Raw genomic sequence first — 24543 nt, 5'->3', positions numbered from 1 at the left:
ATGTGTCTTTTATCTCCTAATGCCCCGCCTGCAGGGCTACAATGGGTTCTCGACCACCCTATGGACAGAATGTAGAGACAGGAGATACAAGGAAATACACCAAGTCTAGATTCTGATCAAGGTGCAACTTTATTTTTCTCTAGGAGGTTTATATAGTTCCTGCAAGGTGGGGGGAGCAAGAAGCTGTCATCTGCATAAGGTGGGGCAAGCTAACAGGATGTTTGTATAGGATGTTTACAGGGTGAAAGGGTCAAGGGCTCTGACTCAATGTCCTGTTGCTAGGTAACCTGACTGTAAGATGATCTAGTTCCCTGTCTTATGGGGGGGGGGGGTTGTGTTTTTCCACTAACTAGAGATTCTGTCCTTGTCCCTGACATCCTAACATTTAGCACAAGAGCTTTGCAAATGTTAGAAGTAAAAAAAAATTTGGATAGAAGGAAATGTATGCAAAATTACTTTTTATATCCCAATATAGAAATATCAAAGAAACTGAGAATTTTATGAGATTTTTGGAATAATCTAGCATTTTCACCTGATGTATGAGATGATCAGTTTCAAAGAGGTTCTGTGGCATTTTTAAGGCCTCAGAACTAAGAAGAAAAATTAGTTAAGTAAAGCTTGATTTTGGCACAGTGTTTCTGGGTTTGTTTTAGACATGCTGTACGCTGTTTCACTACATTTTCTTATGAGTTTTGTTGATACAGTAGATGCTAAGTCAGTTTTCCAGTGACAATTATAGAAACTATGTAAATTATCATTGCTAGAAGGATATCTAAAAAGCAATTTATTTTTCCTGAAATGGTTTCTTTGTGTAGCCCTGGCTGTCCTAGACCAGGTTGGCCTCAAACTTGTAGATCTGCCCACTTCTGCTTCCCGAGTCCTGGGATTAAAGGTGTGTAACCATCACCGCCTGGGTACAATCAGTTTTTTTTTTTTTTCCATTTTTTGAAGACTATAGCATCCTTGAACTTACATCAGTGTAAGGAAGAAGATATAGAGGAATTACAAAATGAGATTGTATATTATGCAATATTATATGTACTCATTTTTTTTTTCAACAAGACTTGGTGGTACAGGGCTACCATCCTAGTTACTCGGGAGGTTGAGAGAGGAGAATAGCAAGTTCAAGGGTAGCCTGGGTCACTTGGAACCTAGCCTCAAAATAAAGAGTAAAGCCAGGCTGGGGATGCGACCTCATAATAAAGTGCTTGCCTAGCATGTATGAGGCCCTAGCTTCCATCTATGAACTGCAAAGAAGCAACAGACTTATTGTCCTTTCCCAGAAACCTAAGGAAAACACTGCAAAGATGTTTGCTTTTATCCTTAGCACTAAGTGAAAACTGATTGGGTACTCAGCAAAAGTTATATCATCTCACACAAATGTAAAGCATGATGAATATATATTTTGGGCAAGCAGTCCTGTTTATACAAGAAATTCAGTTTTTACTTTAATTCTTGACTTTTGTATAGTTTTTCCATGTGTATTCCAGCCTGTATCAATAGGCATGGGACTGGTTTATCATTATTGCCACTGTATTCTGATACATTGATTCCCATTGTTAAACACCCATAAGTATTATAGGTATTGAAAGTTAAAGCACATGACAGTGTTTGTTTCATGGCCTGTGGAAGATTACATTCTCAGAAAAGCTGGAGCAGGTCTGTAACTGCCTTCTGTTGTTTTCTGTTTGAAAGGTGAATAAGATCTGTGGCCATCCAGTGAGAACAGCAACACAGAGCCCCCGCTGTACTTTTGATCCGAGCAAAGAGAAGCATGGAATGAAGATCTCCGCTAGGAATGGTGAAGAGACACTTGCCAACAGAAGAAAGTAAGACATTTGTTTTACAACCAGAAAGAGAAAGTAAGCCATTAATTCTACAGGAGACTAGAATGTGTTCACTAAATAGACCCAAATGTAGTATGGAAGAAAAAATTTAAATGCCATTTCACTTTATTTAAAATGTAGTGGCCAATGTGCTGGAGAGAGAGTTCAGTATTGAGCACTTGACCTGGTTTGGTTCACAGCACCCACACAGGCTGATCACAATCACCTGCAACTACAATTTCAGGGCATCTGAAACACCTCCTGGCCTCTGTGGGTACCTGTACACACATGGTACATATATAGACAAACAGGCACATATACACATACATAAAAGCAAAAAGTTTATAGTTGCAAGACTCAGCCTTTCCCATTGATTTGGAAGATAGATTCAGCTTGTGAGAACAATGCATTTCTTTTGACTACTATTATTCTTTACTACATTAGGGCAGTTATTATATTCTAATAATTCTAATCTAATAATAATCAGAATTATTCTTTAATATATTCAGTCAGTTCCAGGAACATGTGACCAGTGTGTATTTACACTGAGGACTAAATGCTTTAACTGAATTTAGTTAAGTATAATATGATTTCTACGTATAGCTAGTGGTGACTGTCTTGAACAGAATAAGACAGTACTGTCACACCATGTGATTTCTATTTATGGGTAGTTAACATTCTTGTAAAACATACAACTTTCCCTACATTTTACCTGCAGTGGTAAAAATGGCCACCTGTTTATATCAGGTGGTAAGCATTTAGCAGCTTGTAACTTACTGTGTCTGTCACTATTTCACTAGGTAAATTAAAACCCTCTCTGGTGTCCCTTTGCTTGATAATGGGTGTTTAACATGACAAACTACTCAAATTAGAGGACAACCTTTTAATATTTAGTTGACTGTGTACCTGCTAGAAAATAGTGGCTTCTCTGTCATAGCCTTCTAAATTGAACCTCAATTCAGAATGTTATGTATGCATTAGTTCAAATAGTTACTTCTAATATCTTTTAGATAATCTATAATAAAAATGTTTTCTGTGGCTTTTTCAATATAATACTATCTGGTTTTCCCCTCATCTTTCTTTTTCTTTCTTTCTTTCTTTCTTTCTTTCTTTCTTCCTTTCTTTCTTTCTTCATTCATTTACTTACTTATTCATTCATTCATTCTTCTCTCATACATCACATCCTGACCAGTTTCTCTTCCCTCTACTTTTCATAGTCCCCCTAGACACCTCCTCTCCCCCAGATCCACTTCTCCATGTCCTTCCTTAAATAAAAAAAAGGCATTCCAGAGATATCAACCAAACATGGCATAACAAGTTATAATAAGACTAGACACAAACCCTAATATCCCTAATATCAAGGATGGACAAACAACCCAGTAGGAGGAAAAGGATCCCAAGAGCAGGCAAAAGAGTCAGAGATACCCCCATCCCCACTCCCACTGTCAGGAGTTCCACAAGAACATCAAGCTACACAATCATAACATATATGCAAAGGACCAAGCACTGACCCATGGAGGCTCCCTGATTGTTGATTCAGTCTCTGTGAGCTCCTATGGACCCTACTTAATTGATTCAGACTAACAATCACTCTCTTGTGTTTTAAAAATCAGTGTATTTTACCTTCAGAGAGTCTTACAGTAAAACCCAGCTAAAACCTTAAGCATTAAAAGTCAAATGTATTTTAGCACCCATACAACCTAGCACAAACCTTAGGACAATGAAATCCTCAATATGTTTTATTTGCTAATGAAACTAAGCAGACTCAGGTGAAAGGATATAGAACAGCTATTGAACAGATCTTCTTGTTATAAATCTAGCAATTTATTGTCCTGTGTTTCTAACCTGCCATCCACTATTCAAATTAAATAAGTTACACATATATTAATTATGGATATTATATATATTAATTATATATCCATAATTATATCAGTTAAGACAGATGCATCACAACCCAGTCTCACACTACCCATTGTGAACAACCAGAAGGTCTGTCTTTGAGTTTGCTTAAATATTTCATTCTTTTCCCTATGTCTGAATAGGGCTTAATTGCCATAGTAATCTATTTCTGCTTATTACCTGTGTATTGTGAAGTTCCATTCATGAACTAGTTCTGTATTTTATTGCTCATTAACTGCTTATTCTCCAAAACATTATGGATTTTAGTTGGAACATGCGAGCCTGTGCAGCCACAGTGGGCATTAGAGTACTGTCTTCCCTGTGCTGCCTCGCCCTCTTGAGTTTGTTATAACACCTCCCTTCCAGAGGGTGATATACTGCTTCCATAAAATACATCTTGACACTAAGTGCTTTCTTCTTATGTTTTTATTTTCCAAGTACTTTTGTTTCCTTCATAATTTTTATTTTCCAATCTTTATGGATAATCTGCTTTGTTTTCTCATTCTGAAGACATAAACTCTAATTTCAAAACTTCAATTTTTTTTTTTGAGACTGTGTTTTTCTCTGTGTAGCCCTGGCTGTCCTGCACCTAGTTCTATAGACCAGGTTAGCCTCAAACTCAGATACTCCTGTCTCTCCCTCCTGAATGCTGAGATTAAAGGCATACACCACCTTGCTTAGCTTAAAACTTCAAATTTTATTTTACTTTCTATAATACTTTTGTTCCCTTTCTGTTAACTAGGCTATCTACCAAAGGATCCCTTTGTAAATTAATGTACCCATCTGTAGGAGTTCCTTTATGTGTTTTATGTATTACTTATCAGTTTTAGGCTTTGCAAATATTTTCTAACATTAATCATTAATAACATTAAGTGATAAATGACAGGTGAATTGTCTTGGGGTAAAAGCCATGGAAGGTTTTCGTGTAGCCAATCCTGGCCTCAGGTAGCTGACAATTACCTGAAATTCTTCTTGAATCTGTGGTCCTCCTGCCTCTACTTCCTGAATGGTGAAATTCCAGGTATGAAATTATCTTTTTAAAAAGGAAATTCTTCACTTTGATTGTCAAGTCCATTATTGTTTTTTCCTTAAAAATTATTGCATTGATTTCAAAATCCATAATCCATGTTTTTTTGACATCTGCAGTTTCTTTGTATTTAATTCAGAGGGAGTATGTCATATTTAAGGGGAGATTTCCTACATTAAACACTGAAATTCTAAGTCAGTTTTCCCACATGCTCTTGAACTAACATGTCCTTTTCTTACTGACTTTGTTTGTTCACTTAACATTCATTCAGATTTTTACACATAAGTAACCACTGTGTAGTTGGCTGGGCCTATGATTGTGAGTCGGAGGTCGCTCTGAGTCATGTTTTCCCTTATTTATTACTATGATAATTTTCCTTTGAGGGATTTTTTAAAATTTTGTAAGTTACTTTAGTATCCTTATTTACCAGAAATTCTGCAGTGTGCTTTTCCAAATAAAATAGGTTTATAGCCTTGTGGTTGGGTTGTGATTGGAGTTACTTCAAATACGTTGTTAATTTATTGCTATGTATGTGGTGACTTTTCTGAACTTAATTTCTGACCATCTAGTGACAGGATCAGGCTTTCCATTTTGTGATAATACTGTACACTAAAACTGCATGGTCATGAAAGCTTCTACATATGTTCATCTCAACCTGGACTCTATACTATTATCTAACCTTTTAGATGGTTTCCATAAGGAACTCTTGTTCATCTACAGGAGACATTCCTGATTATTTATGGTATATAAGAGAGGGAAACAGCATGTCCATAATAAAGAGAAATGGAAACATGATATGTAACACTTGGAAGTAGTATATAACAGAAACAATGAGCACGTTTCCATTTAGGAAAAAAAATATTGTGATGAAAGAGGAGAAGCATGAAAAAGTAAAAGAAAGAAGGTGTGCTGTTTCTATGAATTAAAAGCACATGCATACATAAAAGCATTCACAGTTTTAAACAAAAGCTATGGAGGCCATTTCTTTGGACTGAGCTCCTGTACTAGGTTTCAACAGATAAAAAAAATACAACTGTAGTCACTCATAAGAAATGCCACATAAATGTTAAGGAGGTGGGAACAAACAGGCTAATTTTTCCTGAAAACAGAAGATCTGGTCTACTTTAGTCTTTGTATTAAGGAATCCCCCTGCTTTAACAAAAGAAAAACCCGCTGTATGAGTTATGTTTCTACTGCTGTTGTTAATCGTCATGGTCAAAGCAACCTACAAAAGTTTATGTTGGCTTTCAGTTCCAAAGGGATAAAAGTCCATCATGGCTGGGAAGTATAGCAACAACCACCAGTCATGGCTGCAGGAGCAGGAAGCTGAGACCTCATAGCTGAACCTCAACCATATGCATGGACTGGAAGCTGGAAGTGGTACCAGGCTATGAGATCTGAGACACCCCCCCCACACACACACACACACAAGTGATGTGCTTCCTCTAGTAAGGGCTGCACCTTCTAAACTTCTGCAAGTATGACCACATGCTCAAATACCTGAGCCTATGAGGGACTTTTCTCATACAAACCACCACATTCCACTCCTTGGCACCCAGGCTTGTGGTCATTCATAATGCAAAAAGTATTTAGTCCAACTTCAAAACCCCTTAGTCTTCGTCAGTATTAACATTTTTCAAAAGTCCAGAATTCAGAGTCTCTTCTGATAATCAAAGCAATCTTTTAATTGTGTGAGCCCTTGTAAAATTCAAAAAGAAAATTATGTGCTTCCCATACACAATGGTAAAGAATACACATTGCTGTTCCAAAGTGGATGGCATAGTAAGGCAGTAGGTGAACAAAATCCAACAGGGCAAGCACCAAATCTTAACTTGGTTCCCCCTGTCTAGGACCTCAGCTTTAAATGGCTTAGATGGTTCTGTCTTAGCAGTTCTGCTTCCTGCAACATCTCTTACTTTGACTGGTTTCATGCCCTGTGCATCTCTTTGCCAGGTGTCTCAAGGCACTGGCAGCTCCAACATCTTGGAGACTCCACTTGAAACCAGGCTTTCTTTTCACATGGTGTCCTCTCAGGGGCTCCAGCTGGGGACTGCCTTGCCACATGCTGCCTGGCCTCCGTGGCTCTCTGAAGCAATGGAGGAAGAATCTATGATTGGATTTGCTCTTATATCCTTCATGCCTCTACAGCCAGCCCTACCGAGGACGCTCAGTTTGGCTGCCAGCTCTGGATAGATCTTGAAGCTTTTGCCTCAGATTTGCAGCAGCAGCAGCTCTTACTTGTTGTTACTTTCTAGGACCTAATTTCAAATCCCTGAGCCTATGGGGAACATTAATCATTCAAACCACCATATCTGTTCTAACATTATTACCATTTTTATTCACATTGGTGAGATGCCTTGTTGCCACTTTACCAATCCAGCTGTTCTGCCACTGTGTCCTGAGGGTTCTTATCCTGCTTTATTCAGTGGGGGCTGCCCAATCCATAAACCACAAATACGATTAATTAGCTATACATACATCTAATTATATATATATATATATATATATATATATATATATATACATATATATACACACACGCACACATACATATATTTGTTGTAATTTTGCGTTTTAATGCTATTTTACAAGAATATGATGTTGTAATAGATATTTACAAAAACATAGTGAAAGGTATGAGGATAAAGAACACATGATAAAACATATAAGGAATGTTTACCCAACTCAAGAATCTCCAAGGACACATTTGATAGCATGATCAGAACACAAGAGTCTGTGTAACTTCAACTTCATCTGTCATATAGTTATATAGTACATAAAATAACTTACTATGGAACTTTTCTGTAGTTTAAGAATTTGGAAGCTGAGTAACTATGGGGTCTGTGCTGAGGGTCTCTAGGAAGACTGCTTTGAAGAAGTCCCCAGGAGTTTCAACAGGAAGGTCTAAGTGGGACTAGAGTACGGCTGTCGCCGGCTTGCGTGTTGGCACAGGACCTATGTTTCTTTTCAGTATGACCTCTCCATAGAGCTCTGAGTGTTTCAACAACAGTGTGAAAGGTTGTGGCCTTCAAAGCTGGCCTCAGAAATCATACACCATCGAGCTCATTTCTACCATACCAACCAGGTCACAGAGCTCAACTGTTCACTGTAGGAAGTGATGCACAGTGGAGGGAATGGGAAGGTTGTCAGTGGCTATTGTGGTAGCATTCGCCTCTTCTACCTAGAGAAGAGTGGGAGAGCACTGTGAGTGTTCCTTGTTTGTCAGGCTGGCATGCCCATCAGCTGCTGACAGGCCATGGTGGTCAAGGGCTTTGACCCCGTGTGCAGAAGGAAATGAACCTCTGCTGGGATTCGTGTTCTGAACTGTCACTATGCCCTCTCCCTAAAGAACACACCCCCATTTAACCCCTTCCTCCTCCACCTTCTCCCCCTGCTTCTCTCAGTCTTTTCCTCAGAGGAGCATCAGTTCTCCTACTCGGCCCATATCCAGTTCTGGCCTCAGAATGTGGGTCTAGAGAATCTGGTCTAGAGATGTCTAAATTTATAAAGAAGCACCCAAGCAAAAAAAAAGTACAAAACAAGTATAAATTAAGGGGGTATCAGCTTCTAAATAACTATACTTGGTAGTCTAAATCCTAATCAGTTTTCTCCTGTCCTTTCTCCTTTATATTCATAAAAAAAACAAAAGACAGAGAAACCCAGCAGTAATGGCAGAAAAACAAACAAACAAACAAACAAAAACCTCTCCTGATAAGTTTGTGATTTCTTTGCTCTAACATTTGACAAAGAACAATTTGCTTATTAAACATATCTCTGTATAGCAAAGGTGCTAAGGTCCTTTATGGAGTGTGCAAGTACATCCATTGGAAAGAAGAGAGTTAAACTGTATGGTGGGATTTATTTTATTTTTGTAGATGTAATTGTTTGGATTCAGTCTGTTACTTTTCTCTTTTTATAGTCTCAAAAAAAAAAAAAAAAACCCGAGCAAACTGAAGACGGAATGTTTGCTCTATGATGGTTAGAGTTCTCCATAGCTTCGAAAGGGAAGGAAGGCTACTGCTCCTTTAATCAGCCAGAAAACTGGGGCCCTTCTCTCGTTTTGATCAGAAACCAAATCAGCACAGCTGTAGGGGACACCATCCTCATATAGTTGTGTCAGTCATTCCAGGCAGAGCGATTTTCCCTGTGGCACGTCCTGCTCCCTGCTTGATTTCTTGAAGTTATCTGGTAAGAATAAGCTATTAGCAAGCTTAAGTCGGTGATAATTAGCTGTACATTATTATTTCAAAGTGGTGTGGCTGTGCCAATTAAGTGGGTAATTAGGAAAACCCCAGGACAATAAATTAAGACATAGCCTCAACACCAGGGTCCCATCTGTTCGCCAGCATGCTTTCCAATTACCCAAGTTTCTCAATGCAGAACATGCAATGCAGGGATTGGTTACATGCACCCTGTGTGTTTGGGTGAAAGGGAATGTCCTAGGTGCTTAGCAAAACTAAGAGGCTTAGTGTCATGGAGGACTTGGTGTCCAAGTAGGAATAGAAGGACCTTTTGTCCATGGTGTATATTTAATCTTTGAAAACAAAATAATTTTTTAAAAAATTTCTTAGCAGAACATAATTGGAACATGATACCAGAATTTCCATTTTAAAATTGTGTTTATTAAATTATGATTTGGGTGAGACTTTATCACTTGGATTATCAGAAGTTATATTTATTAAAAACAGAAACTAAAACAGACTCTTTACATTGTGTGTTTATACAGACCAATAAGCAAGGCTATCATGTTGAGGGAGGATGCCATTGTTAACTAAAGCAAATCATATCCAGCAAATATATATATATATATATATATATATATATATATATATATATATACATACACACATCCAATTAATTAAATGTAGAGGAAATTATATTCAAATTATATTCAATAAGAACACTAAATCTTATTAGGTTTATTCCCAAGATAAATAAAATATATTTGTATTAAATGGGTCAGTTACTTAAAACACATGAGTTTATAATTACTGAATAAAGTATTACAATGCTTTATTAATGAAATAAAAAGGATTTAAACTTTATAATTCTTTATAGCACAGTGACCGTATATGATTCTTAAGTGGTAAATCAATTTTGAGATACACTGGACTGAAGATAATATTGAAAATATACTCTATTGGTGGATATATACATAGCTCACAAAAAAGGAAACTCTGAGAAGAATTTACTATCTCTTATAATACTAAAGCAAGCAATTTACAATCTGTTTCCTAAAAGGAAGTGAGTCCTTTGAGGTGTCATTATTTATTACCTGAAAGTTTAATTTAGAAAAATAAAGGTCATGCTCTTTGAATGAGAAAATTTTTGTTTAATTGAAAACAGGACTTAGCAAGCAGTGGTACTACTTAAGTGCTTCCAGGGCAAGCCAGGCCACAACAGAGCTTTAAATAGGGTGCCAGAGGTGAGGCCAGAGCGTGCACTGAGGGAACAGAGGTACAAGCAGGCCGGAGTCAAGACCTCCATGAGTAATGAAGATGAGGAACTGCAGGGGGTCAAAACTCCGGCCTACAGGAAGCACCTAATGCCAGAAGGCAGAGCAAACATATGGCAAACGTTTAGGCACCTGGGTCTTAACCTTTGGGTATCATGTATCCCACAGAGAACTGATAAAGCACTCCCCGAGAAAAGGCTCCTAAACAAGCACAGGAAGAGTTGAGTTGTGTTGGAAAGCAATTTGCTCCAGCTGAAACTAATATTCAAAGAGAGCTGTCCTTAAAAAAAAAGGTGTCTTTTGTTTTCTCTTTGCTCATGGGAAATTGCACAGCTATTGCGTAAGACATCTTAATTTAATGCTAGGCCACAGATAACTAAACTGACACTAAACACCTCTGGGCCTGAAAGGAGAGAAGTAGTGTCAAGGAGCTGATGTGAGTCCATATTAAAATTAGAACTGGTCTTTGATGTGGCTATGTAATGAAGGTTTAATATCTAATAGATTTTCATTTTTCTGTTTTGGTTGACAAGTACCAAAAGTTGTAGAAAGCTATGACGCTATCCCTGCTGGGTTAGACCTCTCATTGTTTGCTTGTTTGGATGGCTGTAGGCTTATGTCAGGGAACATCACAACTACTGTAAAATTTTCATGTTCCATTGACACTCTCCTAAGCATTGTTCATTGTGTTAATCTGGGGCATCTGTAATAATACATTTGCCATTTTTAGGATTAAATGAGTGAAAACAAATTTTCACATATTTCACACTATAGAAAGAATAAGAAAATATACTTCAAATCATGGAAAGTGTGCCCTTTACATTGGACAGATTTCAAACTCTTTCTCAGAAAATCTATTTCCAAGTAATAGATTTCTCAGATATACCTGGGGCTTTTGATGGTGTTTATAATGTGATTCTTGGGTTATCTCATTTGTGAGGCTCAAAATATCCCCCTGCAAGGAAACCAAACTGTGACTGAAATTCTTGCCAGTTGACATACCTGAATGTTCTTCCTTTTTTTCTTTTTGCCTCCCTTCCTCCCTTCTTCCCTTCATTTCTTTTTTCCTTCCACCTCAAAGAGGCGAATGGCCCTTCTATTTATTCTCCTCAGAAAGCCAACAAACATCTACAGTTTTGAAAAGAAATTCAAGAGTTCCCATTTTCCCACTAAATATTTTTTAAAAGGTGACTATTCATGTTCCTGCCATTCTGAAGCAGATGACTTTTACAAATGCATATCATTTCAGGATTGTTTACACACCATATTGGAGGTAAATAAGACAGCAATTGATGCTTGTTTCTGTTCTAATGTAGAAACATTATTTGTATTTAAAGCATCATCGTCCTTCAAATTTTCAAGCTCTATGTTCTACTTTGTTGGGCATGGTAAAGAATATTTCAAACACCGTACATCTGTCAACTGCCTTTGAAATGACTTAAAGACACATCCATGCATCAAGAAAATGGAGAACAGGAAGAGGAAAGGGTGTTATAACAGCATTGTTTTCCATTGCCTGTCTGAAGGAGATAACAGAGTTGTAATTTTCCCAACTGTCTTTAAAACAGTAAAAATATGTGTCTAGAGTAGGATTGTAACATTTGATAGAAACAGTCCTATTTATTAATGTATTTATTCATTAACTTTCCATCTCAAAGACAGAAATCAGAGCAGCATTCCCTGGTGTCTTTAGAATTACATGTAGTTGGTTTCTCTTGGAAGTGGAACAAATGGAGTTTTGAGTGAAGTTCCAGGGTAATTCTTCGTGTTTAGACTCACATTTGTAGAGTTAATAGACATGTCAAGCCTCTTTCTAAAAAATATGACTCCTCTTTGATGATTTCTGAAATCAATAGAACTAAGGCTCTTCTCTTGCTATATTGGTTTTACCTTCCACTACCAAGAATCTTGTTATAAATCAAATATTACAACTTTGGGATCTTGTAAATTGAAGATACTCAATGGATTTATAAACTTCATATTATTTGGCTTTGTGTATAGTTTTCTATTAAAGCCAAACCTGATGTAAATTCACACAAATTAAAAAAAAACATAGAAGAATAGAGAACTTTAATTTCCATCAGGTTGAATATATTTGGGATGTTATAGCTGAGTAAAATGGCTACACATATTGAACCCTGATCATTAATGTTCTCTAAATAAGAGTGTAATGTTAAAATCTAGTTGCTGTTCAGGTTACAGTACTGTGCAGCAGCTTCCTCCCTGACTTTCACAAACACAACAGGCCCCTCTACTGAGACATTGTGAGTCCGTAACTAACAAACTGTGGTGTCAGAATCTTATATTAGAGGGAATATTGCTTCTATATCCTGCTCCATACTCCGTCCCTGCCTGGGAATCAGAGAGCCTGGGTACAGGCTTGTGCTGTGAATATTCTCATCCTCAGGAAGTTAAAAAAGAGATTCCACTGCTATCATGAGAACTGTTTCCTCTTGCTATGGGTTGAACTCTGCTGAGAACCCACAACAAGCTGTTACCCCTCTGTCCCTTTGTCCATAGCATTAATATGTTTTCACATAAACTTGTTACACTCTAGGAATTCATCTCTGGGTCCTCCCTCCTCCAAATCCTTTCATTCTGATATGCATTAGACTGGGAAAAAATAATGCCTGGGTCACATATGACAATTGAGGTCACTGCTTTCTAAAATGACAAGCAGTTACAGAAATAGTGGTAATGTTAAAGCCTCAAGTAGTGTGTTTTATCTAAGTGGTCTTAATGACAGATTTACTCATTGTCTTTAAAGCAGAGTTGAGGGAGAGGAACATTTGGACTGAAAGTAGAGAGTATTTGAAAATACACAAGCATAAACTATTTTAATTAAGTAAATAAGGCCCTGATGTGAAAAAAATATACTTTTATATGTAATAAGAAACATTAGATAATAGCAAAATGAAAACAAGAAAAATAAAGCAGAAAATAGTTGGTTTGCAGATGGCCTAAGGGAAAGTTAAGAATGGACATTATCCAGTTAACTTTTTATTTCCTAAGTCAAGAGAATTATTGTTAAAATGTTACCAATAAAAGAAAGGAATATCCAAGATTTGACCTCAAATGCTGTATCCCCAGATGTACGCACAATGAGCGGAGGAGATGGCTGAGTGGATGAAGTGCCTGCTAGGCACGTGTGTGAGGAGCTGAGTTTGATTCCCAGAACACATGTAGAAAGCCTCGGATGGCCAGTACTTGAAACCCCAGCAATACAGGGCCAGAGACAGGCAAACCCCTGAGACTTGACCAGCTATGCTAGGGAAATGAGTGAGTTTCTTGTTCAGTGAGAGACCTTGATTCAAAAATTAGCTTCATCTTTTTCTTTTTTCAGCATAAGATTCCTGGGGCAATTCTAATTTCTTGGGGTGCACTGTTTTAATAGTCTAAGAGCCCAATAGAAGAGCACAAGTCTTCTTAGCCTGGCTTCAGTCCTGCCAAGCAGGCCATTTACCTTCTCCACTCTGCTTCAACGCCTTAATCTTAAGGTGTGACACGCCTGTATCTGAAACAAATGTCAGAAACAGAATGCAAGTGGAACCAAGGTTAGAACACACTTAGTGTCTGAGTGCCATGGATAGGAGCCATTTCTATGTGGCTTTTAGCTACTTTTGGAAGGGCTGGCACAAGTACATCCAATTAGTTCAAGATGGTGTTTTGTCATGAAGCCCAGGATAGCCTCAAACTTAAAATCATCCCTTAGTTTGCCAAGTGCTGGGATGACCGGCAAGTGCTACCATGACTAGTATGGCTACATTTCAATTCTAAGAACTTCCTCTGCTTGCCTCTGGACAATAGTCTCTGATTAACCATTTGATAATTTCTTCCCTATTGTACTTCACTGCTGAGATGAGACGTGTTCGGGTTGGTCTGATTCATTCTCATGTTGGGGTGAGTAACTGACAGAGGTCAAGGACATGCTGCCAATGAGTTTCTTATGGTGGATTTAAGCAGCTATGTGATACAGGTGTGGCTTCCGGGTCAGGCATAGCTGAGGCCCTCTGTGCTTGTCCTGTGGGTGATGCTGGAGTGCCTCAAGTTTGGGGGGGAAGAATCTGAATCACTTTGTTGCTCTTCTCTCTGTGCAAACATTGAGTAAATCGTTTTTTTTTTTTTCTTCTGCTTTTCATTGTTAAGGAAAAATGGAAAACAATCAGAATGCACCAGATGTTGACCCCAGGCCTCTACATGCACAAATATACCCATTCATGTTACTCTCTAGGGTTCTTGATCAGATTCATTTTCTCTGCTAAATAGCTGAAAAGCAGGAAAAATCTCAAGTGCAACAGGTAACAGCTGGGAAATTCTAGCAGATGGAATCCCCTGGTGAAGTTAGGCTTTTATCAGGGGTGAGGAAATGCACACACACAGGACTTCCCCCTGTCTCTGCTCCTCTCCCTTCCCCTCTCTCCCTCCCCTGTCTCTTCCCTGTCTCTCCCCCTGTCTCTGCCCCCTCCCTCCTCCTCTCCCTCTTCCTCCCCCTCTCTCCTCTCCCCACGTTCTCCCTTTTCTGCCTCCACACACTCACTCACACTCTCTCACTCATTCACACTCTCAAACTCTCACATTCCTTGTGCACACACAAAGACACGGACACAGACACAGACACACGGACACACACACACACACACACACACACACACACACACACACAGCAAGCACATAGGCAGACCATCTGTGAAGAAGCGAAGGGGTTACTGGGGCACCTGAAAAATCCAGTTTCTCTTTGAGAGCAGGAGCATTTAGTGTTCGAAGGGTTTTCTTCCCCTATTAGGGCTGGTCAGTTTAAACAGAGAGAGATCACTTATCAGCAGGCTGGATCCTACTTGTGGGAGACAAAAGGCTGCCCTGTCTAAGTATATTTATTTATTTTTATTTTAAGTTGCCAAGCTTTTGTCTCAGCCTAGGAGGGTGTGGATGAAGCTAGCCACCTTGGAAATGCATTATCTTTATTACCTAGTCATGACCCCTCACCCCATCCATCTGCCTGTCAAGGAATCTAACTCGTAGTCCTTCACATTAACAAATGTATGCACTACATACTACATAATAGTCCCCCCCCCATGTAGATAAAATACACAATCTCAAAATGCAGCTAGAGTTATTGAATAGTGTCCTGAATTAAAACCAGGAGCCCTGCAGATGTACCACTTCACTTTCTTGTTGATTTTGACCAATTATGAATAACTTGGCATATTCATTTAAATAAGTAGAATTGACCACAGTAGTTGCAATTTTAGTTGAAATGAATAAAAGTTAAGTTGTAAAGGAATTACATCTTTTTTTTTCTTTGAGTGGATACCAGTTTCCTTACTATGGCTAGATTTGCTTTAAATCTTTTCTATTTGGTCAAGCATTTTTTTTTAAATTTTTTGATATTTTTACTTAAAGTCCCTTATAATGGAGAACACGGTCAACACCTTTTAAGGTACATTTTCATAATACAGAATAATATTAGATTTAGGCTTGACACAGTTTTGACATTCCTGATGATTTTTAACTCACACAAGAGGAAAATGCATTCAGAACATATATTTCTTATTGGGATCGTGAATGATAGTGTGGTGAGTCTCTATCCTGATTGTTGTAGCTGGCTGTAGACCATCAGCTCAGGGCTAAACTAAAGTTACCAGAGAATCCTTACCATGGAGCGCCTGTCTAAAAAAGAGCTGCCTATAAAAGATGTGGAAAGATATTTGTACATTTCGTAGACTCCTTCCCGTTTCTAGTTCCCATTCTTTCCATGTTTCTGCTCTTCCTACCGTTAATTCTTCACCTCCTTTGGTGTGTAGAGGAATCACTGTCAGCCCTTTAATGAAATGAAATCCTGTCAGGTGAACAAGACTTCCTGTGAGAAGGGGAAAACCTGGACTCACTTAACCAGAAAGGAAAAAAAAATCTGCAAATGATGGCGAACAAACTCAGGGTCACAGTTCCATGATGGGAAGTGGGTTCAGGGAGGGTTCAGAGAACAGACCCCAGGAGTTCCTTGGGTGATACAAATATATTTAAAAAAATAAAAACAACCATTATCAGTTTTATGTTTTGGAACACACTTCTGTTTGTGACAAATGCACCTTGAGCCTTGTAAAGCATTACATCCTAGGAAATATTCACCATGCATTTCTCTGGGCCCAAAACCCAGACTTCAGCTCTCCCTTTGGCTCATCAACCTACATACATTGTACACACACTGAATTATTTTCAAGCATTTACAAAGAAAACTGATATTGCTGTTGGGATAGAAATCTAAAAATATTTTTTCAAATACAATGACTTAGGTGAGAATAAAGTTAAATGATTAAATATAGATTCAGAACAGCAAGAGAAAAATAGTTCTTATCTCGAAGCATGTAATTATATATTTCCTCTGCCGAGCCGGAGACTGACATTTTAAATGTCTACTGTTTGACAGCTGTGGTCAGACATCTCTACAGGGTTGAGCCTGCTCATTAGTGCCACATTAACCTTAGCTTTGCCTCAGGCCATTAACTAGCAAACTGCACATTTGACCTTTGTTCTACAGATATTTTCAAACTGTGTGCAAGGTACTGCTTTTAATTTGGGTTCTGTATTATGTGTGGACTGACTTTATGGGTAAAGAAGAAAAAAATCAATACATGTCATTAAATAAAGAAACATGTGGTTTGAGACATTACACAGAGGAAAGCTCCATTTGAAAATGTGATTCTTTTCCAATGTTTTCCCCGATAATTAGCTTTGGTCAAAATTAGAAATAGTGCCTACTGTCTCCAGTGGAAGAGATAGACATGGAATGCAATGTGTGACAATATATAAATGGTTTAAATGAAACAAACTGTTACAAGATTAAGATAGTAGACTAAAGCTATATTTTTAGAAGTGTCTAGTGAAATAAAATGCAAACCCAAATGTAAATTAGAGCCACATGTTTAAAGACACATAGTTCCTTAGATGAACACAGTTTAACTTTATATGGGTGCCATTCTTCACACCCAATGTATGAGGCATATGTCAACCTTATAAATCGTAAATTATGTTAGTTTAGTAAATTATTTTGTTAGACTGTGTACATGTGGCTATATCCAATTTATGGAATATTGTTCCACAGTACACACTTAAGTATGATCTATATTTGTGAAAGTTTCAGGGGTTTATGATACCTGGTCAAGTATGGAAATTGGTTGGTTCCAATTTTGTAGAACTATATCATCCTTATAGTGCCACCTCTCTAATGCACCCCCGCTCTGTCTGACTGCTTATTAATATGCATGTAGAGAAAGTTGGGAAAGGGTAAACACCAGATTGTCAACATTGGTTTCTTCAGGAGGATACAAACACTACAAAGGGACTCATTAATTTGATCTTCAGATAACCTTTGAATTATCTTATTGCTCAGTAAAAGATGTTGCTTTTGTTACTAAAGGTAATCATTGTATTATACCCACTTGAAAGTGTTGTTCAGTTTTATAGTAGTAACTGAGCATGACCATGTCAACAAACCACAAAGGACAACTCACAGATGGGTTGCATTTCTTTTTATATATTTTAGCATGTGATGTATCAGGAGACCCTTCTGGTACTGTTGGCCTCAAGGGCATGGGAAACAATGAAGCAATAACTATGCTAGACCATGTTTCTCCCCTGCCTTGAGTAAGCTCAGGGCAAACAAGGCTGCAGGCTATGAATGAGCAATTGTGTTACAGACCTTTTCTTCTTTACTGAGCCAGCACTGCACAAGGCTAGTCACCAGCTAGTGATTAGAAGTGAGTCCGTTCTCTGCTTCTTGTGCTGCATATGTCAGGCTTCTCGAGATATACAGATTATTCCGATCTGAACATACTACATTCTAAGTGCCAGTTTCCACAAGAAGTGACATATCTGTTTTCTAGCATAGCAATATACATATAAGTAATGTGTTTGCTTTCTTAATGTGATAATATCCATAAATTCTTGGAACTATAGCAGTAGTGCTCTTTAACACTTTTAAATTTTGATTTTCAAACCTTCAGCATGTTTCTGATATTGATACTTGGTGTGCACATACTGTGACGGAAGAGGTCAAAGGACAACTTGGAGATGATTCTCCTCTACCGTGTGTGTCCCAGGACTGAACTTAGTTGTCAATCCTGCTGCAGGCACCTTTTCCTGCTAGCCATCCCACCAGTCCTATCTGTGTAGTTTAATTTTTTTTTTATGTGATGACGACATGTAAGTAGGAGAGGAAGCTACTCAAATGGATGACTTTTTACAGGTTCTTTCTAACTCATAGCACAGTGTATCTGTGATGGATTACTATAGAATCTTACAACACAGTGAGGCTAAGTAATAATGGTTATTACGCTTCAATGTAGTTCATTCCTTGGGACTGCTACTGAGTTAGTAATCGTGACCTTTAGACATCTAATATTTTGATAGAATATACTAGGGACATATGGCTTTTCACAATCTAGAAGTAGGCCCTATGGTTTAAAGAATCTTAAGACATTTTTCAGTTTAAGAGCTGAACAATACCATCATTTAAAAAAGCATATTGTACTAATTTTCAATTCTGGAAACTATAAAAAAAACTAAGACATCACCAAGGGCTGATTTATCAAGCATTTGAACATCTGTTGGGTATAAATGATGATCAAATCCTCAGTACAAATGATAGACAAGGTAGAGCTTTTGCTGTGAGAGAAGAACCCTCCATTAGAGGAGGCAGATTTACAGAGTAGAAACAACTGTAGGACAGGGACTATTAAGAACACATGGATGAGAAACAGGAAGAACCCATAGACACTGCATAGATCAATGAGGAAAGAAGAGAGGAGGACAAATTTAAATGAGACTTTGAAGAATGATGAATAGAGTGATGTAGAAGGAAAAACTAAGTGGAGGAAATGAATATGCTAAGCAGAAATTTTGTTAAAGTAATACAGATATATTTTATGCAATAGTTCAATAAAAATGTGACTTTTGGCTGGAGTGTGGGACTAGAAGCAAGAATGAGCATGGAATGAGGCTACAGGGTGAAAGTAAAGAGGTCCTGGCCATCGTAAGACATTTTTATCTAAATTACTTTGTATTTCAAAGCATCAAAAATGGTATTCATGATTTTCAGTATTGCTTCTCAGTGTAGCTTAGAAAAGGAATTGAAGGGAAAGAGAAGGGACAAAATTAAGAGGCATGGCCCATCTGTTAAGTTTGAAGCCTGAATTTATACATTTTTATATGGACCTGGTAGATGATACTTTGAAAAAACATTCAGACAAGGAACACTTTCCCATATCCTTTTAAATATTGCAATTCAATTCCTCATATGAATTATATATGATTTCTATATTTCAATGATGTTTCCAGGCCAAGTTGAAAAACTTACATAAGTAACATAATTACTGTAGGATAATTAGCAAAAGCTTTTTAACTTTTTCCTGCATTTATTATGCTTCCAAATTTAAAGGATATCATCTTCATGATGGTAGAAAAGTAAATATATGGATTAGCCATGCCTATATCAATTTAGATGTAGAATAGTTTTCAAGAATATAATATTTCTTTTATTGAAATATTTCATGTTAACTAGAAGTGGAATCACATGTCTTAGCACTGAGCTGGAAAGGAAGATAGGGATTACTTTATTGTTTAGGTGATAAAAATACCCTTTCAGAAGCAACTTAAGTAAAAAATACTTTATTTTGGCTTATATTTCCAGAGGGATACAGTATATCATGGTAGGGAAGGCATGCACCAGGAACAGGAACCTGGCTAGTCACATTGCATCCATACTCATGGACTGAAGAATGAACAGAAAGTGTGGCCAGCTATTAATTCTCAAGGACCACCCCCAGTGACTCACTTCCACTAGTAAGATTGTATCTCCCAAAGTTTTCATGACCTCCCCGTAAAACACCACGGTTTTTGAAAACAAGTGTTCAAATGTGAGACTATGGGCTACATTTCACCTTCCAAGCACAAGGACCAAAATCAATTGGTTATGTTGCAGCTGATAAGTCTTTTTGACTACTCTCTGTCTATTACTTATTTCCAAACAACTCAATCACACTTGTACCTAATGTAGACCCTTGTAGAACCTTAGTGAAACTATATTTTAGAATAGTATTATTTATTATTTGACAATTTCATACACATACAATATATCTTGATTATATCTTTGGTGGTTTGAATGAGAATTGTAGCTATAGTTTTCCTGCCTTGCCCACAGTCAGGACAAATCTCTCTCACCTGCCAGTCCCACAGCCTCTCAGACCTGACCAAGTAAACACAGAGACTTATATTGGTTACAAACTGTATGGCCATGGCAGGCTTCTTGCTAACTGTTCTTAAAGCTTAAATTAATCCATTTCCATAAATCTATACCTTGCCACAAGGCTCGTGGCTTACTGGCATCTTCACATGCTGTTTGTCATCATGGCGGCTGGCAGTGTCTCTCTCACCCAGCTTCCTGTTCTCTCAGTTCTCCTCTCTGTTAGTCCCGCCTATACTTCCTGCCTGGCCACTGACCAATCAGTGACTTATTTATTGACCAATCAGCAACACATTTGACATACAGACCATCCCACAGCACTTCCCCTTTTCTTTTCTTAAAAAGGAAGGTTTAACCTTTATACATCTCCAAAGTCAGCTTGGTATATTTGGGTGTAGCTTTTCTTACTACTTCCTGCTGGAGGGGGGCACTGTATCTTATGGGGACACAAAGAAAATTTTAGGATTATGGAATAGTCCATGAGGCTGTATTGTCTGAGCCAGTTGCCTTCAAACCATTCTAGATGTTGGATCATCTGGGCCATAGTGTCACTGGAGACCTTTCAGGTGGTCTTGGCTGGTCAAACCTGATGTATCTTAATCTGGAACAAATCTATAGCCTCTGGCTTTCTGTAGAAACAAAAGCAGAGCCTCCTTTCCAAAGCAACATATCCTTACATCCAAATTTTGAAGTCAAGGTATCTTTAAAATATACATTTTGGCATAACTCAACAGCTTTATGAATATCAAAGAGAACATAATCCAGATTCTCTGTGTGGTAGCCATCTTTACGTGGCTTATTTTTTATATTAGCTTGAGCCTACTGCTTTAAACTGTAGCCTTCTAAGCCTGAAACGGTGCTGGTGCTATGGCTGCTGGCTCCACCGACTTCAGCTTCCCAACATGGCAGTGGTACGTTTTCTGCCAGCTCTGGGAGCCATCAACTCTCAGAAATAGTGGGTCTATATTTCTATCAAAGCAGCGTGTAGCCCAGAAACCTCTTTTTTTTTTTTTTTTTTTTTGTACTAGCAAAGGCTAAATCCACCACACAGCTTAATGTGCCACTTGCAGAGGCCTCATTCCCACCATACTGCAGGTCGAGTATGCACGCCAGGAACTCGCCATAGTAGCTCAAACATGCAGGCTGCCGCTAGCTTGAAAGAGACAACTAGGAGCTGTTTTTAGCTCTGTTTTAGAATCTTTTTACTTAAGTTTTAGATGGAAACTCTTGCCCCACGTTGGGCGCCATTTGTAGCTATAGTTTTCATGCCTGGCCCACAGTCAGGACAAATCTCTCTCACCTGCCAGTCCCACAGCCGCTCAGACCCAACCAAGTAAACACAGAGACTTATATTGGTTACAAACTGTATGGCCATGGCAGGCTTCTTGCTAACTGTTCTTAAAGCTTAAATTAATCCATTTCCATAAATCTATACCTTGCCACAAGGCTCGTGGCTTACTGGCATCTTCACATGCTGTTTGTCATCATGGCGGCTGGCAGTGTCTCTCTCACCCAGCTTCCTGTTCTCTCAATTCTCCTCTCTGTTAGTCCCGCCTATACTTCCTGCCTGGCCACTGGCCAATCAGTGATTTATTTATTGACCAATCAACAACACATTTGACATACAGACCATCCCACAGCAGAGAATAGCCCTCATAGCTTCATGTCTTGAATATTTGGTCTGCAGTTCATCTAACAGTTTGTGAAAGATTAGGAGATGTGACCTTGTTGGAGCAGGTGGCCTTACTGGGTACAGGCTCTGAGATTTCAAAAGATTCAAGTCACTGTCTGTCTGTCACTCTGCCTTTTGCTTGTGAGTCAGAAGGTCTCAGGTGTTCTCCCACAATATCTGTGCTCTGCCATCACATATTCTAACCCTTTGAAATCATAAACCCAAGTTAAACACTTCCATAAGTTGCTTTGGTCATGGTGTCTCACATAGCAACAGAACAGTAACTAAGACAATATCAAACCCAATTTTCCTATCCTCTTCCCCCAAACATCTCCCAATACAGTCCCCACATTATATGCTATTCCTCCTTAAAAAATTAAAAAAACAACAACAAAACTCAGAGTCCAGTTAGCGTTGTCTATATACTTGTGAGTGTGGGACCAACCACTGGGGCATGGGCAGCTTACCAGAGGCTGGATGCCATGGCCACAGGAAAATGACTCCCTTCTACCAGCAGATCTCGGTTGCCAATGCCTCCTCAGGTATCAGTTATGGGTGGAGCCTTATATGCCTCTCTCCCATCCAGGCTTGAATGTTGATTGTCTTGATCTTATGTATAAGGCTTTTTCAGATAACCTTAGAGTAGTGAGTTCATGCGTATCACAGTCATGTCACATCTAGATGACAGCAGCATTTTTCCATCCTCTCCATCTTAAACTGTTACATTTATTTCTACTTTCTTTTTTGCAATGTTCTCTGAGCATTGGAAGTTTCAAACAAATGTCCCATTTAGGGCTTCAGCCCTTTTTTTAGTTATAAGATTCTGCATTGACTATTGAACATTGCAAAAAAGATGCTTCTCTGGCCAACGTTGAAAATAACTCTAATCTATATGTATAAATATAAATGTTTAGAGGGCAATTTGGGCACCATATTTATTATGCAAAATAACCACAGTAGGTCACTATACAGAGCCTTGCTGGTTCTGGGATTTGGACTACATTTACACAACCAGACAAAATTTTCTACTGTGGAGGGACCCTTAAATCCACTGAAAAGGCAGTTATAACTGTCATGACTTCACTGTACCAGTTAGCACAGTTTACCTGGGAGGCCAGTATTTAACTTGCAAGGTCCATATCTTACTAAATTTATTGTAGATTCCCCTTCCTCAATGGCCTGCATATTACATTCTGCCACTTTGAGAGGAACCAAGTAGGGAGGAAGTTTCTATGTCAGTCATTTCCAGCTTGATTTCTATATGTCCTGAAACAGTAGCATGTATTCTCTTCTAAAATAGGACCTTAGCATCTAGCTGCAGTGGACAACCAAGAGCAACAGCAGTGTATTGTTTGAGGGTGGAGCAAACTTTAGTCCACAGCAATTTAGTCGCCATGTTTAACTGACTGGCACAGTCCTTCATACTGTGAGCAATTTGCTGACTTCAGTTCCCCTCAGTCTTTTGTTTGCATGACTTTGTGACTTTCCTTTCACCCCCGCCCCCTTTATTTTGAGTACCTTTGACATTTTTCTGAATGCATAGGGATTCTCTGTGAAATTCCCCTAATATCCATGGCTCTGCTCACCACCTCCCTGGTTGAAGAACCAGACATCACTAGTCTGTCAAGGTCTCAAGTCCAATATTTAAGAGCATAGTGTGTTACACTCATGACTCTTGAACCAGTAGCATCAAAAGCATTGGCCAGCCTTTGTGTGAAATACAGAATTTTGGTCCCTTTTTGGAGTTATTATGTCTACATCTCAATGGTGGCAATATTTGTAGATGATGTTTACACTCATGAAGTTTGAAAAGTAGCATTTGACTTGATTCTCAAGATGGGCATCTCACAAAATATCAAACCAAACACTAATTCTTTGGTCTTTGGTCATTTATTACTCTGATGACTGTTAATTAGATCTACTCTCTTTCGCCATCATTACCCTCAGATCTAAAGCAATAAATAAAACAAAACAAGCAAACAGAAGAACCCCTGCCTACTTGACTATTTTATCTAGAGCAGGGAGAAAGATAAGAAACTGCAAAATATAATGAGAACATTACACACACACACACACACACACACACACACACACACACACACACATACACACACACACACACTAGGCTAGAGAGAGTATCAGGAAAGATGAAAACACTGGACAGGATAAGAGTAGTTGAAAGTATTGGGTGAGACACTAGGAAATGCTGTTTCTTCCTTCCTTGTGTGTATCAGTCAATGATGTCACCTCAGTGACCTTAGTTAGAAATTATCTTAAAATTCTTACTTCACACATTAATTTTGTGAGTGTGCATGTTCATGTGTGTATTAGTGTTTGCATGTATGTGAGTGTACATTAATGTGCAGGTGTAAATGTACACATGCACACTATACATGGGAGGTGTGAAAGCCACATTGTATCCTCCTC

At 38.4% G+C, this 24543-nt stretch overlaps 1 protein-coding gene across 1 annotated transcript in view; it reads left to right on the top strand.

Moving 5' to 3' along the window:
- The window catches only part of Gpc5 (glypican 5), a 646525-nt gene that overhangs the window by 266791 nt on the left and 355191 nt on the right, over nt 1-24543 (top strand). Inside the window, exon 4 of the mRNA XM_059274285.1 lies at nt 1696-1829. Coding sequence (XP_059130268.1) covers nt 1696-1829 — 134 coding nt within the window. The remainder of the gene's footprint in view (nt 1-1695; nt 1830-24543) is intronic.

The sequence above is a fragment of the Peromyscus eremicus genome, chromosome 9 (genome assembly GCF_949786415.1).
Source record: "Peromyscus eremicus chromosome 9, PerEre_H2_v1, whole genome shotgun sequence".
Classification (NCBI taxonomy): Eukaryota; Metazoa; Chordata; class Mammalia; order Rodentia; family Cricetidae; genus Peromyscus; species Peromyscus eremicus.
Note: the sequence above shows the minus strand (reverse complement) of the source record. Positions and strands in the feature narration are given on the sequence as shown.